General features: G+C 39.8%; 1 protein-coding gene across 2 annotated transcripts in view; it reads left to right on the top strand.

Moving 5' to 3' along the window:
• Nucleotides 1-9452: 9452 nt before the first annotated feature.
• The window catches only part of col2a1b (collagen, type II, alpha 1b), a 46007-nt gene continuing 38521 nt past the window's right edge, over nt 9453-16938 (top strand). Inside the window, exons 1-6 of one of the 2 annotated variants that reach the window (XM_046383276.1) lie at nt 9454-10193; nt 13490-13699; nt 14983-14999; nt 15436-15468; nt 16300-16332; nt 16572-16625. In XM_046383276.1, coding sequence (XP_046239232.1) covers nt 10103-10193; nt 13490-13699; nt 14983-14999; nt 15436-15468; nt 16300-16332; nt 16572-16625 — 438 coding nt within the window. In that variant the 5' untranslated portion in view covers nt 9454-10102. Of the gene's footprint in view, nt 10194-13489; nt 13700-14982; nt 15000-15435; nt 15469-16299; nt 16333-16571; nt 16626-16938 lie in introns of both variants that reach the window. The other variant, XM_046383277.1, reaches the window with a different exon arrangement.

The following is a 16938-nucleotide window of genomic DNA, read 5'->3' as shown; positions in this document are numbered from 1 at the left end:
AATTAGATCATTTTTATTTATTGTGTCTTAGTCCAAGATGGGCGACATTTCACAGAGAAAAAAAAACACAGAAATTTGATATAAACACACACATGATTTTTCTGTTTGCCTTCCCTTTCTGAAGTGGAGTCAGAGTAATAATATCTAAAGTCAAAGGTGTTCAAATCCTAAACTGAGGGGTGTTAAATTAATTATTTTCACTAAATCTCTTCACAGGATGATCATAGAGTGTTACATCACCCTTAAAATCCTTCTGCACTACTGCACAATTTGCTTTTACTCAAATCTCTACTCTCAGCAGCATCAAGATTTCACCACCTGACTACATGACCACTCAGCTCCCATAAATAGGGCCATTCATGTGCCTAATGCAGACTGATCTACTGCAGGAAATGAGCACCATACGTACAGGGCACAGAGACCCCACAATACACTACCCCCTTACAAACACGGCCTCTTGTGTTTTGACTGTGTCACAAGCATCAGTTCAGAGATGTGTATCAACCAGGACATGGTTTTAATGTGCTAAATTGTGTTTTTGTTCAACTGCTCTGGTGAATGTTCATTTGTACGATGTATAGTGACAGTGACTTGTGACATACGATTTTATAAGCGCATTTTAGCTGGTTGTAAGACAACAGTTGTGGAATTCATTCATTCAGTTAGTGGGTTTGTCAGAGAAGAACATTCATGAATGAGTTTGATCGTAAGTACTGTGTTGTAACAAGTCTTAAGTTGTTTGGACAGTACTTGAGGACAGTCTGCATCGGACTATGAGAACCTTCTAAAGTCGACACACACAACATGGTACCATTATTTAGCAGCGGTGATTAAGGTCCATCGCATTAAAGGGTGAAAAGTATTTGTTCCCTCGAGGACAAACATTCATGAGGACAATAAATACGCTGCCTGCTTCACTTAAACTCAGAGCAAGTGAATCACTCCCATATGGATCTACCAAGTTCACAAGGCAGCTTGTCACTCACTCCTCCTCGCTGTCTTTGCTCTGATTGTTTGTTTGGCTTTTTACAATGGAAATTACACATCATACCACAGCTGCCATTGATTAATATCTACATGTTCATGATAGTGGTCAGTGAGCATGCCCGAAAATCTCCAGTGAGAGGTGACATTTCCAGGAACACTTAGTCTCCTCCTCAATGAAAATATGCATAAAGGAGGAGAGAGGAAGGAGGGAAATACTTAATAGTTAAAATTTCAAATCCAGGATGAAGGGCAAGCAGAAATATAAAGGTAGCTAACAATTTACAGTTCAGCTGCACCTCTGATGGATGCTGTTGGAACATCTCAAGAGCAGATGTGAGGCCTTTGCTGCATATGTGAGACCATGAGCCTCCATGTACACTTTAACTGTCAAGTAGTCTTTCATCAAGTAACTTTAATGCCATTTACCACAACGATTTCTAAACAAAGAATCCCTCAAAAGGTTGTAGAAAACTTTGAAACTTAAGGTGCAATTTTAGGACAATTCAGACCTTTACTGTAGCTTCATTATTTTCAATGCAATGACCAAAATCCAACAGGAATCATTCAAGTGAGAAAATCTCATTAAAACATAAGAATTTTCTAAAGTTGTTTCATTTTTTTAGCGTGTCGGCTACTGGTATCAAAGTTGTTACAGGATACAATGTTTAGAGAACCTGCCAGTGAAAAACAGTGGACTTTTTGGAGGTGTTTCACGTGTTGAAAACAGCTAGCAGAAATTCTGACAGCCCTGTAGGAAAAAAAATAAATTAAAAAACAAAAATTCCCAAATCCCAAAGCTGGGCTTGCTAGAGAGGTGGGAACACTGATCACACTGATAGACAAACCAGGCACATTCAAAGAAAGGGAAAAAGAGAGCAAAGGGAAGGAAAAATGAGCAGAGCTGAAGAGAAACACACTTGGACAAAAAAAAAACCCATAAGTTTCATCTTTCTCTTTGTGTTGAAACAGTATTTCTCTCATACCTGAGGTGTTTCCAGTGTCTGTGAGCGTTTGCTGTCTACTAGATGCATCAGTGCAGACATGAATAACAGTGTGTTGCTTTTCTTTGTGAGAATGTTCATCATTGTTCTTTAAGTCATTGTGTGACTGGATATCCTGCTCTTTAATACTTCAAAATATACGATCTTTTAGAAATATGTGAAGCAGTTCAGTAATGTGTACGTCAGCATTCACAAATGCTCATGAAGTTTCCACTTCTCCTCCCTACCCTCCTCCCTCATCATCTCTCTCTCTCTCTCTCTCCATCTCTGTCTCTTTTAACTGTCTCTCTCTCTCTCTCTCTCTCTCTCTCTCAGAAACACATGCCTGGACCACTGCAACCAAGCTCTTCCAGAGATTTGGACTATTTCAGAGCACTCCCCACCCCCGACTCCTTGAAGAGATTTCCACAGATGCTGCCACATTCTACTTCTTTCCTCTATTTTCTCTCTCATTTTCTGACTCTGTCTTTCAAAGTCATCCGCACTAATCATGCAGGCAATATCCAAAATCTCTCTTTTCTTTTATTTTATTTTCTCTTTATATTTATTTTCTCACTGTTGTGCCTGATCAATGTGTATATATTTAATTCACTGAAACAAGATTTTCACTTTCCATGATCCTCATTTATTCATTTTTTTTAACTTGGGCTCACACTTTGGTGTCAACTGCTGCCTATGCAAATAGTGAGGGCTTTAAGCGAGACGGCCACTGACTTATGCAAACATAAATTGGGCTGTGTTGTTGACCTGTGTGCTCCCAACTAGACAGAGGGGTGTCTCTCAGTCTGAATCATCAGGTAGACAGAGATGGCCACGCAAACATACACACATGTCTGCATTCACACTCAATTACACACACACACACACAAATAATATGATGAAACAACAATAATAATAACTTACTTCTTTCCTCTATCTCTGCATTGCCATGATCAGCTTAGTCTTTCCAACGGGGAGCATATTGTGGCACATCTCAAGCTGTTGGTTTGCCATACAATTCTTCTTCATTATGACAGGCGAACAAAGCAAAACACTATGAACACAGAGGAAAAGCCATTGTTGTTGCAAGCATAATTAACCTTTTTGCTTGTAAGGCCATGGTGAAATCAATAAACCACAGTGTGTTTAGCGGACACAGTTTATTTAGCCAAGCTGGAAAACCATAAGACTGCTAGTTCCCAGCCTATTTTATGCTCCATCAATAAACATCTGAGTTCATATGACAAGACTGCAGATTATATTGCTGCTAATTAACTAATGTTTGCTGGCTGATTTTAAGTTGAAAATGACTAGAGGACAAGTGATAATATTTTACATATTGTCCAAGTATTATCCAAGTATTATCCAAGTATTAGTGTCCAAGTGTAGCTAAAGCATAATATACCTTATTCCACAGTGGTATAAAGTTCGATTGTTGTCCAAAAACTATTAAAAACACATCAGTGAGCCACAGCACTGAACTGAGAGACATATTGGTGCATTAGGATGAACAAGAGTGCTGTAGTTTAATTCGAGTCAATCCCACATAAACCACCCTACTGCTGTAAATACTCACTACAGCACCAGTTCCACAGCTGAAAATAGTCCCAACAAGTGCACTCTTTACTCCTGTTTGAGTACGACTGTGGCCAGCTGTTTCAAATGATGACTCAGCATTTTTTTATATATAAAAATGAAACCAGCGCTGCACCAAACAAGTATTTTTTTTAATATTAATTAAACTGCCATATTAATCCTTTAGACTACCTTAGAGAACCTGTGTCCAAGAGTTGAATGGGATGAATAGGAATTGGGATGTCTACACATATCTTGTTGTACAATAAATTGTCCAAAACTTAAAGATATGCAGTTAAATATAAGAAAAGCACCTTATATTTACATGTGAGAGGCTAGAAGCAGTGAATTTTAGGCATTTTTTACTTATAAATTTTTAAAGATCAATTTTCAATTCAGTTATAACTTAAGTGATCTCAGAATGAAAACAGTGTATTTGTGACCTGTTTTTAAACATTTATGTGTCCTGACTGAGTGGGTTTTGGGGCTGCTCACCATAAAAGTTTGGGTAGTATTTAACAACGATGCTAGCTTGGTGACAGGAGTAACATTTCAGCATTTTGGGCATCTGAATAAAATTTGAGAGAAATTTGTGGGAAAACTGAACAATGAGAGCTGTGTGGATAGTAAACACTGACTGTCCCCATCTGCCCTTGTAAGTAGAAATCAGGCTATTGTAACGTTATCATGGCCGTAGGTAGTCTAACAGTGCGGTCTTTCACAACCCAGCTCTGGTGATGTCATGGCTTTTGTTTTTTTCAGTGGCCTCACTTGAAGCTCTCCATGCTGTGTGCACCTCTGTCTGTCTGTCCCCCTCTCTTCATCATCAATCTCCTTCCCACTCTCAGCGCCCCACCCTCTCCTCCTCTTTCAACTTTCCCCTCCCTCACTCCTGCTTTCCATCTTTCCCACCCACCTTACCTCTCACTCTCTCCCTCATTTTCTGTTTCTCTGCAATCCCCTTCGTCTTCTGCCCCCCCACTCCTCTCTTTCTCCACCGCTCGCCTTATTTTCCCATACTCTGATTATCTTTCCAGACAGTCTTCATTCCTAAACAACTTCAGACCTATATTCACAGTCTCTTCCCATAATTGTCTGCATGTTTAAAGCTCAGTCCTTCAGTGTTCAGTGTGAAGAGGTACAGCAGACTTAACTTCCTGCAGCTGTAATTTGTCACCACATCATAAATTCACAGAAAAAAACGCTTCACTTACTAACAACTTCAAATTATTGGAACACAAAAAAAAAGTTAAATGCTATTTTTTATTCTGTTCTCACATTGGCAGGAATAACTTCTAATCTCCAGGCCTCGGGTGCTTGCATGACACACATTTGATACCTTGAGTGTCAGTGTTTATTTTCTCCTCTTTTCTGAAGCATCGGGGGACTCTGTCACCCTTAACCCCTCACCCTGTTGGAAGGGTACATGTCTGTCAGTTCAGCACAGAGAAGCTTTGAAGAAGTAATCAAAATCCAACCACAGGACGCTGCAGTTCATCTCTTTTCCGGACATAATTGAGTTTTGCAGGTCTGAAACAAAGCAAAGTCTTGTCTTGACTACTTGACAGTGAACCTTTATACTTAAACCATGTGTGCACATTTAGACATGGAGATGTGAAGCATAACAAAACTTTGCATAGACACAAGGTGTTGCATCCTTTTCAAAGAGTTCTTTTCAAAGACGTTTGTGGGCAGCTTGCTGGAAGAGATCATGCCCACATATAGCACAATGCACACCTCACAATATCTCCATATACCCTGAAGCAGCAGAGACACTTCTGTTCTGTTCTGTTCTGTTCTGTTCTGTTCTGTTAAGCAACAATATTTCATTGGTTTCACAAGTGTTGACAAATTTGCAGTCAACAAGGGACCGGCCAATGTAGCCAGTTACTACCGGCAATAAGAAAATAAAAAAGTAGAGCTGATTTTAAGTCTGCAGCCTATGAATAGATAATTAGTGGTTAAGTGATCCAAAGTCTTTGATCCCGGGGTTGCACAGGGTTTGTGGGCAAGCCACGAGATCACAAAAGGAAAACAAATATAATTTCCCTGGAACTTTGCTATACATAGTCAGACATACACTTTTTATGCAAAAAATGTCTGAAACTATACAAGATTACAAGTTACACAGTTTTCATGTGAGCTTGTGGAGCAGGGATTGCAGGACAAATAACTGTTTGAGAGATAATGTTAAACAAACACATGTAATTTTTAAAGTAAATTAAACATTAAAGACCAAATATGACTCAGCTTCATTTTTGACCACATTTGACTCATAGTGTTGAACTAATAGTATATTTAAGTCAAGTTGGTTTTGCCCAAAAAAGCCTATTCCACAACTTATGTTGTTATGTAGGAACTTGCAGATGTCTACTTGCGTGTTTGAGTGATTAGCATGCTTGCAGATGTTTACAGCAGGGTATTCCACCAATCAGTGATCAGTCTTTGCTCCACTTGAACCTGGACTCAGTAAATGACCCTCACAAACAAACTAACATGCAATAAGATTCTCTGACCTGCTGTAAAAGCACAGCTCTCCCTAGACGGCTAAGTATTAAAAAATAGCACTAATGCTGCACACTCAGGACGCAGCAGCTGCTGCTGTGTCCAGTAAGGTGTGGGTGGGGTCAAAGGTCAAAGCTCACAGGCCACAACCTGCAGAGGGGTGAGGATCCTGCATAAATGATGCAACCAAACTGTCCCTTGCCATTTATATATAGCTAGAGTTGTAGTTACAGAGTACAAGTGTCATTCATTTAATTGTTGTGATTTATAACCACAGCTACATGTGTCAGGGTTAGAGTGGGGACAAGAGTGTCATTCCTGCACGAGCTATGGGCTTAGTGCAGAGGTCTGATGGGAAGATCAAGGCTGTTTGGTTTGGCCACGTGGCCCCTCTGTGAACTGAAATGGTCCTGGAGAGCATCATATCATACTGAATAGAATAGAAAAAAGTGTTGCTACTGCAGTCATCATGTCTTAAATTAGGAGAAATGGTTGTTCTACCAAGGAGAATGATGAGCAGAGGTGGAAAGAAAGAAACAACAAAGAAAGAAACAATCTCTGAACACAACACTGACATTACCTTTTCAGCTGATTTTGTGAACTTGTCATCAAACATGTGTTTATTTACACACCCAGCATTCACATAGCAAAATTATCATTAAGTTGGAGCTGTGTTTCCGCTAACCCAATATTAGCTCTGTGTTTGGTCTCCACCAGCTTCTGTCAGAAATATCTGGCTCTTTAGCTGCTAATTGTGTTCCCCAGCTAGTTTGCTAACTTTGTCTGTTTGCCATATGGTGCTGAGCAGGTAGTATGCATGGGTCTGCAGAAGACAGCTGTCTGCAGGGGCCTTACATGACACCTTGAGAGTAATGACAGTGAACCAACACAGTAAAGTTGTGAACTTTTACACTGTCACACTGTTGCTGAGTTTGTCATTTTGTATTTTTGTTTCTCCTTTTTTGCTTCTTTTTTTTTTTTTTTTTTTTTTGGTCTTTTTAGTCTTTATTTGATACAGCTCTAGGGTGAGAGAGGGGGAAAAAGGAGCAGCAAAGGGCAGCTGGTTGGAACTGAATCCAAAAGATGAAAGCTTGTCTGTCTTAATGTGTCAGGCCCGTGATTGACAGCTAACCTGTCCAGGGTGTATCTCCCCTCTTATCCAGTGTTAGCTGCAGGACCACCTTCAGTCTGTGCTACACTTTAATGGATAAAGGAGAGGAGGAGGAGAAGTTACTTTTCCTTTCAGATTTCACAAAAACATGTAATCAGCTTTTAAAGTAACACACTGTTTTACAACAGCAACATCATTCACCTGACACTGTGACAGTTTCGACCAGTGTTCATCAAAATACATCTTGATTTGTAGTGCGCATACAAACCCTCTCCAAAGTTGACCTTTTATTATGTGATACTTGATTGCACACAGCAATTACAGCCAAAACTTGTCAGTCAGCATTTGAAACAACTATATACTTGAATATTGAGTTTCATGAAGCTCAGTTCAGTACATTAAAGAAAGTTTTATGTGAAGCTTGCTTGTGTGTCACAACTGTGTACTGTATCCTGCTGGGCTATGGTAGTCATTTAATAAGCACACACTAGTATTTGAAATGAGAAACTGAAGGTCTCACAAAACGAATGACTTCTAATAAAAATCCCTTGCACAGTCACAATCAAACATGGTTGTTCACTGGCTTTTATTCCAAGAATAACTGGATTAATAAACACACCCAACCATAACAGACTGCATGTGACCTTCATGTAAAGTCAGAGAACAGTTCATTAAATAATCTTTGTCTGTCTTTACTTTTTACCCCAGTTTTTTTTCAAAATCAGTGACTTTGTAAGCTGTACACAGTCTGACAAACTTTAAATTTTAAAAAGGCTTATCCAATCTGACACCAGAGGCATAACAGATGAAATGTGTGGAATACATATGACATACAGACAGCATTTTGTCAAAATAATTAAATAAATAATTAAAAATAATTGACAGAAAACTGGCAGTTCTATGCCCATTGTGGCAGTCCCTATCAAGGAATATGACAACTCAGCTGTTCCCTCAACATTCCTCCCACTCATACATACTGTATCTATCTCACCATGTTAAAATATCAGTGCTGTGTGACAGTCTACAGCCTCAGCCAGGGGTCATCCTTTCTTTTCCCACAGTTCTCTCAGGAATGTCACTGTGTCCACTGTTAGATCAGATTTCTGACCCTTCACTTTAGTCTGAGCTTCATAACACAAGTCAGTGCAGCTTATTACAGTGAGGAGAGTGATAACACAGTGAACAATCCAGGTGACCAGGAGAAAAGCTAATGTGCTGTTTTTTGGGGAAAATGAATTACAAGTCACATCTGAAATGGGGTTTTATGACTGTTCATTTAATGCTTCACAGAGCATTTTGTGTATTTATGAACATAGTCATAAAGCATTATGAGTGTTTTATAAGACATCATTAAAAATCCCCACTATAGGTGAGGTCCTCGTAGACAGTGTTATCAAATATTTTTATCTTGAAAGAGGCAGGTGACACGTGATAACTATTTCCCAAAAACTAGTGCTACAAGCGCAAAATGAATAAAGAAACACAAATCAGGCTTATTTACTGCATTTACCCTCACAAACAGCTCAATCAGCACTCCAACTATCAGTTAGCATCATTGTCAGTATATCTGGCAGTTATTTTCAGCATTAAAGATGAATTATATTATTTATTAATATAATCTATAAAATACCAAAAATGTCCAGTTTCCCAGGGCCCAAAGTGACTTCATTTTTGCTTGTTTTGTCCACTTAACATTTCAAAATCAAAATATATTTTACTGAATACATGACAAAAAAGCACCAACTTCTCACCTCACCAACAAACACTTTTTCTTGAAAAAGGACTGAAACATTAAGTCGATCATCAAAATAGCTGCCAGTTAATTTTCTGTTGATTGATGAGTCAATTAAAGGCTAATTACTGCTTATAAATGAAGTGTTTGCTTATTAAGAGGCTGATCACAGGTGTAGGACACAGATCTTAAATGTTTTACAACTTGACCACATAACTTATATATTCAGTATATAGCTTACATTAACTGTAAGTTGATTTTTATTAAAGGATGGACCACTGAATGTGTTGTCATCACGTGAATTTACGATGCTCACACTGTGTATAAATACTTCGTGGGGCTTTAAAACACACTTTGCACTGTCACAATGCAGCAAAATGAGTTATGCATTGTTTGCGTATTTAAACATTATTGTATATGATACATAAACATTGTAACATCTAAGGGAATGTGAAACTGGACGGTTATGAAGGGACTTTATTTCTCTTTAGGGTTTTTTGTCTTTGTTTGCCCAAGACTTCTAATCGTTTCTTTCGTATTCCTGTACTTACAGGCAATCTTCACAACCTAAGAAGACTATCTGATGCAGGCACCATTCTAAAATACCACGGTGAGATATTTTTTCAGGGCCACCCCACAGAACAGGTTACAATGCAGTACTCGTCTTAGGAGCGGGGAATTTATCGCACGCATTTATAAAGAAAGAAGAAGCTCCTTCAATTAGCGTAACGAAGTGATTCAAACATCGCTGTGCTTTCGATGAACAGGAGCCGGAGGAGAAAAGGGGAGGGGGGCAAAGTTACCGAGGTTGAGGAAAGTTTCAGTTTTTTTGGGTTCAGTAGCAGCACGTGTAGGAAGGAGTGGTCTGGGTCTGGAATAATGGAACCTGGGAGACAGAATGGGAGGGAAACGGGGCTCAGATTTCAGCCTGACTGGGGGTAAGGGGCCGGACTGATATTTGGGAATATACGAAGATTCATTGAAGGCAACGCGGACATAAAACTACAGCGTCTGGCCTGAAGCGGTCGGTGCTGAGTTTCTGCTGCAGGTCCGGGTCCTGCCGCTGGATTCCCCCCATCGGTTTTTGGGAAGGGTGACTTTCGAATGGTTCGGCTTTTGTAATCGGGGACACACACTAAATACTGAGAGAAGCCTCCGCTCCCTTTGCACCCTTCTTTCTCCCTGAGGGCCCTGCATGTCTAATATTTAGACATGTTCAGCTTTATGGATTCCAGGACTGTACTGCTACTTGTAGCAACCCAAGTCTGTCTATTAGCCGTTGTGAGATGTCAGGAGGACGACCGTAAGTCACAGTTTTATTTCTCTCAAAGGGCTTTAATGAAGAAAAATGTAAGTTGTCATAAGGTGGACATTAAGAGCAGGTGTTCCTCTAGGTCAAATGGCTCTGAAATAAGTTCACCTTCAAGCGCAGAAGATGAACTTGAATAGCTAAATAGTTTAGTGCTTGGTTTTGTGCTCGGAGTGATTTGGTTATTCCCTCGCACTTTTTACGCACCGAAAATTTGTCATTATTTGGATACTGCATTATATGACAAGTGATCTGATTTATGGTAGTTACGGACCCTCAGTCTACCAAGAGAGATAATCTTACTGTGTCTGCAAGGTGTGATAAAGCTCAATATAGCAGAACTGTGGACGTGCGTAAAAGTGGAGCAGTGGATGGAGAGGTGAAGCGGGTTTAACAAAACAACGCGCACAGAGCAGGAACCTTTTGCTACCTTGCTCTTGTAGAATTACGTTACTTAAGTTAATTTCTTTTCTTTTTTTTTTAGTATTTATTAATTAACAAAAAAAAGTAAAAAATCATACAGTAAAATTATGATTTTTATCCCTCACAAGAGACCTTAGTGCCTCACCCTGCATCCATCTTCTTTCCTAAGCTAAGCTGCAGGACACCTGTGGATGCTTTAGGGGCCTTGACAGACTCCCTTTAACTGCAGATTCACTTAATATAGAGGGGGAGAGGGGGATGGGGTTGGTGAAAAGTGAAAGGTGGTCAGGCTCAAGGGCCTTTGGTGAGAAGTGTTCACATTCCATTGCTGTCAGAGGGCATCCAGGCGGATCCTGGCTTGTTGAGGCAGAAAGGTGCACTAAAAACCAAAATTTCCATTAAGAGGATTTTTAAAGTGATCAGTTTCATATTCACTCCAATAAGAATCAAATGGCCTTGTTATTATTCTTCGTATCTACAGACTTTCTACTATCTCTGCACCTTTTTGATTTTTCATCATCATTATTGATTTTAGTATCCATGTGAGACCTTTGGAAGTGAAGGTATGCCAGCAGGCTGGGGCCAGAAATAATGTTCCATATGATTTCAGGGTTTCCATCTGTTCGAAAGATTACCCATAAGCTGTGACAGTCAGCCCAGAGAGAGACAGAGCCAAGGTGCAAGAGAGAGGTGATTGGAAAAATAAAAGACAGGGGACTTTTTATTATTGTAACTCTGAGTCTTCTCAGTATACAATAAGTCAAACTCACCAAACGTTTAAAGCAAACAAAAGGTGTATTTTCCATGAAGAAAGAGAAAAAGGGGGAGTCTCAGGTTACCCTTTGAGAGAAATAGGGCCCCTTAATATAATGCAAGCCTTTCTTTCTTCAGAATTTTTCTGGGAGACACTGAAGTGGCAAAGAAGTCTTATTGTGACCTCAGCTCAGCAGGCTCCATGGCCCCTAAGTCACTCAGGGGACAGGGATCAGTTCTTTAACTGTCAGTACTGAGGCCACTGACTGAGTGTTGCAGGCCAGGAGACCATAAAGCTAATCAGAGAGAGGTAGAAGAGGGATCAAGGACTGAAAGTGACTAAATAAAGTGAAAACAGTGTTGAATCTACTGTCCTCCACCTGGGTTCACTTTACAATTTTCATTGTTCATTTTACTCCCCTGGAAAACAGCATGACTGCCAACACATGGGAGAGGAGACTTACAAATTATCCTCTGTGACGAAAAGCCAGCTTTCTGTCAGCTCTCCAGTATACAGAGGAGCCCTTGTCCCATAATATCCCATATCAGGAGAATCTTTCATATTTGAGTCAGTGAAAGGACAGGTGCAGTAGTTTGATGGTACATCAGGCCTATAAGACTAAATGTCAAAACCACAAGGTATGTGCATGAAAGCTGACCATTTTCTTTTCTTTGATGTGTTTAAATTGGCATCTGACACAGCTATGGCTTCCAGGTGGGGTTTAAAATGTGCCCCATGTTTATACAAGGCAATAGTTTGTGAATTGCCCACTCTGTCCCTTTCTAGAAAGACCTCATTCATTGCTGCTGAGGTCCCTTAGGTTGTCTAGACTTAAGCAGGGCACAAAGGTAAATATATCTACTGTACTCGTTCCTTCTCCTCTCACACTCGGCAGTCTGTACCCTGAGGTCTCTCTTTTGGTCCATCAGCCACTTTCATCTCTCATTCCAGGTTCAGCTGCTCCAATCCGAGCATTTCTTAGAGTCATTGTTTGGCTTCCTGTTGACTTTTTAGTGGGCTGCCAGACTGGAAAATGAACCAGTATATGGTGCATTATTACATTTTCTTGAGTGGTGTGATTTAGACCAAGTACAGTACCTGTATTGAAACATGCCCCACCTCCTTCACATTAAGCTATGAAGTCTTTGCCAAGCTGTGGTCTAAAAAAAAAAAAATCAAACATTTTTCATTTACTGAATGCAAAGTCTGTCTGTCTCCTATGCAGTAAATTAGGGTGTCTCCGCAATGTAAACTCGCCCTATATTTAACTTGTTCAGGAATTTAGGCACATGGTCTCCAGCTCCTGTGAGGTTATTGGAGGTTTCCTGCAGGTGTTACTCAGCTTCACTGTGACGCTGTGATGTTACACTGCCACCCTGTGGCTACTTGAGAGGTTGGATGGTTTTGTGATAATTTATTAGTCTGTCTCAACTGGGCTTTATAAGATTGTGGTTTTTGAACATTTTGGCCTGTACTGTATACACAAGAGGCAGACAATTTCTATGATCTATTGCTTGTTTTAGCCCCTTTCAAGCAAATGGCTAAGATATCTACAATATATTTCCAATGTTTGCCAACCTCTCAAATGTGAGGATTTATTGCTTTTCTTTATCATATTCAGTTGAACAGTAAACTGAATGCCTTTTGCACTTCGGTTTTTGGTTTTTAAACTCTTGCTAAATAGAACATGTGATATGAATACATCAAGTGCTTGGACTGTGGGATGTTATTGTGATTATTATAATAATTATTTTCTGGCATTTGTGGACAAAGTGAATCATGAAGATGATTGGCAGAACAGTCAATAATGAAAATAAATGTTCAGTGAAGCCCTGGTGCAGATGATCCTCAGCACCTTGTCCACCTTGTCACCACAGTGGATTTTTTATTTGTAGAAAATGTGTTGTTTGTCATCCATTATAAACAGCAAGATAACCACAGTTAGAGTCTATATCTCAAAGAGATTATTTATTTATGTACTGTTATTTACAGTAAGTGAGATAGTTGTTTATGAGTAACACATTTTTATACCTGATGCATAATCTCCTTTTTCCTCCCACCACCTTCCTTCCTGGGCCTCTGGTTGTGTCCCTTACTATGACCTCACACACAGAGGAGGATGTTTTTAGCTGTATACAAGATGGACAGCGCTATAGCGACAAGGACGTATGGAAACCAGAGCCTTGTCGCATCTGTGTTTGTGACACTGGAGCTGTCCTGTGTGACGAGATTGTCTGCGAGGAGCTAAAAGACTGCCCCAAACCTGAAATCCCATTTGGAGAGTGTTGCCCCATCTGCGCTGCTGACCAGTCACCACCCATTGGTCGTAATTTATTTATCTCACATCTCTCATAAATAAATTACTTCATGAGATCATGTTGTTTGCTTTGGGAAGAAAATGACATTTTGGTATTAATCAAAGGTTGGCCAGGTGCAGTTTAGCTTTCAGATTAATCTGTTAAATCAAGCCTTTACTGTATGTCAGCCTTTGATTTGAATACCGTTTTCTATCCCCAAAGCAAACAAATGATAAGAAATAAACAACAACAGTGGCACATCTGACAGACTTTCAGTGAAATCCTACCTCAACTTCATTTTTCCATAGCTGGCTCACCTTGGCCCCATCTTGTTTGAATACTCTCTCCCTCCTTGAGTATCATGAAAACATGTGGGAGTCATTAAGGAAATACTTCAGTCAAGCAGACACAGCCTCGCATTTCTACTCTATATCCTCTGTGGATTTCTGCAGATCTGATGGCAAGAAAAACTGTGCCACTCTATTGGGGCTTTCTGAAGGAGCTATTGAGAACTTTTAAAGCTGCCGTCACCTCCTGATAAACAAGGAGTTTTGGAAATACAAACAAAGCCACTTGAGGAGCGGTCATGAGTGAAGTCAGAAGTGTCACTGTTTGCAGTGCATGCTTGTGGATTTAAAACGCTTTGTAAAATGCTTATCCTTCATTCAAGGCTAAATGAAATGCTTCATATGACATGTGTAACATATATAGCATCATTTTATGTTAGCCACCACCAACAGGGCTGACTATTGAATGTCAGTACTTTTTATCTAAATCAAAATGGGTCCAGATTGCCAACTCTGAACACTGTCAAGTACTGCAAGTGCAGTAAAGATTTATAGTCCTTTTTTTTTTAACAGATGCCTTGTACGGCTACTTGTTTTTAGAAGAATTTTCATTAATAATCAGCCCTGTACCTATAAAAATAGATGTACAAAGTCATGATTTATAATTTATAACATTGCTACTTACCAATGCTGATTATAATGCTTTGAAATTTTAGCCTACATCTGATCTAATATTCCAACACTTTTGCTCTCTATTATGCCCTAGCTGCTTTGCTTCTGCTCTGAGCTCTTAAGATGGTGAATCAATCAACACTTTTTCAATACTGATGGGCTCTTTGGGTACCACTAACATGATTTGGTGGTGGTCTTCTTAGTAGTTTAATTTAGGAAAACACAATCAGCCATCAACACGTATATGTTCTAGGTTTTTAGGGGGCGGTTTATAACTCTCATGGACTGTTTGTGCATTATCTGTTCACTAACTGTGGTCTGTCTCTCCCCTCTGCCTGACCACAAAACAGGCACTCCTGGAGCTAAGGTGAGACACTAAAGGATATTAAGATGCAGTGTGTGTGTGTGTGTGTGTGTGTTTGTGTGTGTGAAATGAAGCTCTCCAGCACCTGCAATTAAATCTGTATCTATTCCAGACCAATAGTGGCACTGCAGGACATGTAGTTTATGGATTTAGATGAGACGTTGATATGAAAGAGCTTTGCCAGATGGATGATACTTATTTCCTCCTTGACACTGTGTGCCATATTTATGCGTCTCATGATACTGTAGGGGATACTTATACTCAATATTTTGCACCTGACCAGTTTCAAATTGCTAATTTTCCATCAGGTGTCCTAGACAGTCTCTTTAGGGGCAGGATTACAAAATATATGCCAGATAAAACAGATAACTGCAAAATGTTTGAAAATCTTTATTTGCAATCTAATTGGTGTTTTTATGCTTTACCTTTTCAACATCAGGGTCAGAAAGGTGAACCCGGAGACATTACCGATGTAAGTTGACACCACACAGCACTAAAAAATACAACAAATCCTCTATCCTTCCCCTCTTGAAAATGTTCAACATGTCTTTCATCCTCACATGAAGCATTTACATGCCCTTATGGGTAGCCAGTGATGGAAGTATTCAGATTCTTTACCTAAATTTAAAAAAAAAAAAGAAAACAAGATATACAAACGTGTACTGAAGTACATTTCATAATGTCACCACTGTTAGCACATTATCCCTGGCTTTGGATGTGTGTAAGAAGAGTTTTTTGGGAATGAAAGAGATTAGCAGAATAACTCAATATTAAGACAGCCAGGCTTAGAAAGAAAGGAGTGAGTCAGAGAGAGAGGAGGCAGGTCTATGGCCGACTCATCAGGGAGTCAGCCAAGCACAATAAGGCTTCAATACAATCCTGCGTAAAACTTGTTATGGACCAGGGAGGTGGAAGAAGAGAGAGCAGGAAAGAGTAAACTGCTGGCTGCAGAACTGCACCTGGAAATACTTTACCCCTCTGAGTGAACCCAAGTTCATGGCAGGAAATAAGAGGGCCTTGTTTATTGTAGGTTTCTTATAATGCTTTGCCCGAAGAGATTAGCAATTAAGGAGCCTGCTCTGATGGGGAAAGATAATGCTGCCCCCTGGCCCCTCTGAGTGCAAAGAGACCTAAACCCCGCACGTGCAAATACATCTGGTACATGTAAGCCTTAGTAGTGGGTCTAAATTTAAAGAGTATTCAGTTTTTGCACACAATATACTTCATTTATATGACATCAAAATAACATTTTACAGGAGATAAATGGCATCTTTTCTTAATTTTCTTTCCTTTATCTGCACAGGTTGTAGGACCAAGAGGACCTGCTGGCCCTATGGTATTCTTTTTTTCTGCATTTTTCCTTAATTTCTGCTCTTTACAATTTGGTTCTTGCATAGAGAATTCAAATAGAAAGAAACTACATTAAGAGTAACCAGGAATTACCTTTAACTGTCATTTAAGTGACAGGAAATGTAAACTGATCTGACATAACAGTAGCAGAGTTCACAACCTGCAGCTGTTTCTTCTGAGAGACACCTGAAGTTAATGACTCCTTCACTGTCTCCTGTTCACCAGGGCCCACCAGGAGAGCAAGGATCCCGTGGACTGAGAGGAGAGAAGGGAGAGAAGGTCAGTTTAAGTGTTCAAGTCTTGTGTCATTTTCACACCAAAGACTAAGTCAACACTCTGTACTCTCCGTTAAGAAATGCAGTATATCCTATTGAATCTGATACCTTCCGCTCTTTGGGGTGTATCTGCTATCTGCAGGTTTGCAGAATGGTCGCCTTTCATTGAGCAGCTCAGTCTAACTAGTCATGTGTTGTTTCCATTAGACTGTGTGGTCTGGGTTGTTTAACAGATGTGGGACTGTTGGAGACTCATAATGTAAACCCCTGCATCTCTCTGAGGCCTCAGTCTGTCAGTATGGGAAAACGCGTGTCGT

The sequence above is a fragment of the Scatophagus argus genome, chromosome 3 (assembly GCF_020382885.2).
Source record: "Scatophagus argus isolate fScaArg1 chromosome 3, fScaArg1.pri, whole genome shotgun sequence".
In the NCBI taxonomy this organism is placed as follows: Eukaryota; Metazoa; Chordata; class Actinopteri; family Scatophagidae; genus Scatophagus; species Scatophagus argus.
The sequence above is the reverse complement of the archived record's forward strand: the minus strand, read 5'-3'. Positions and strand labels throughout refer to the sequence as shown.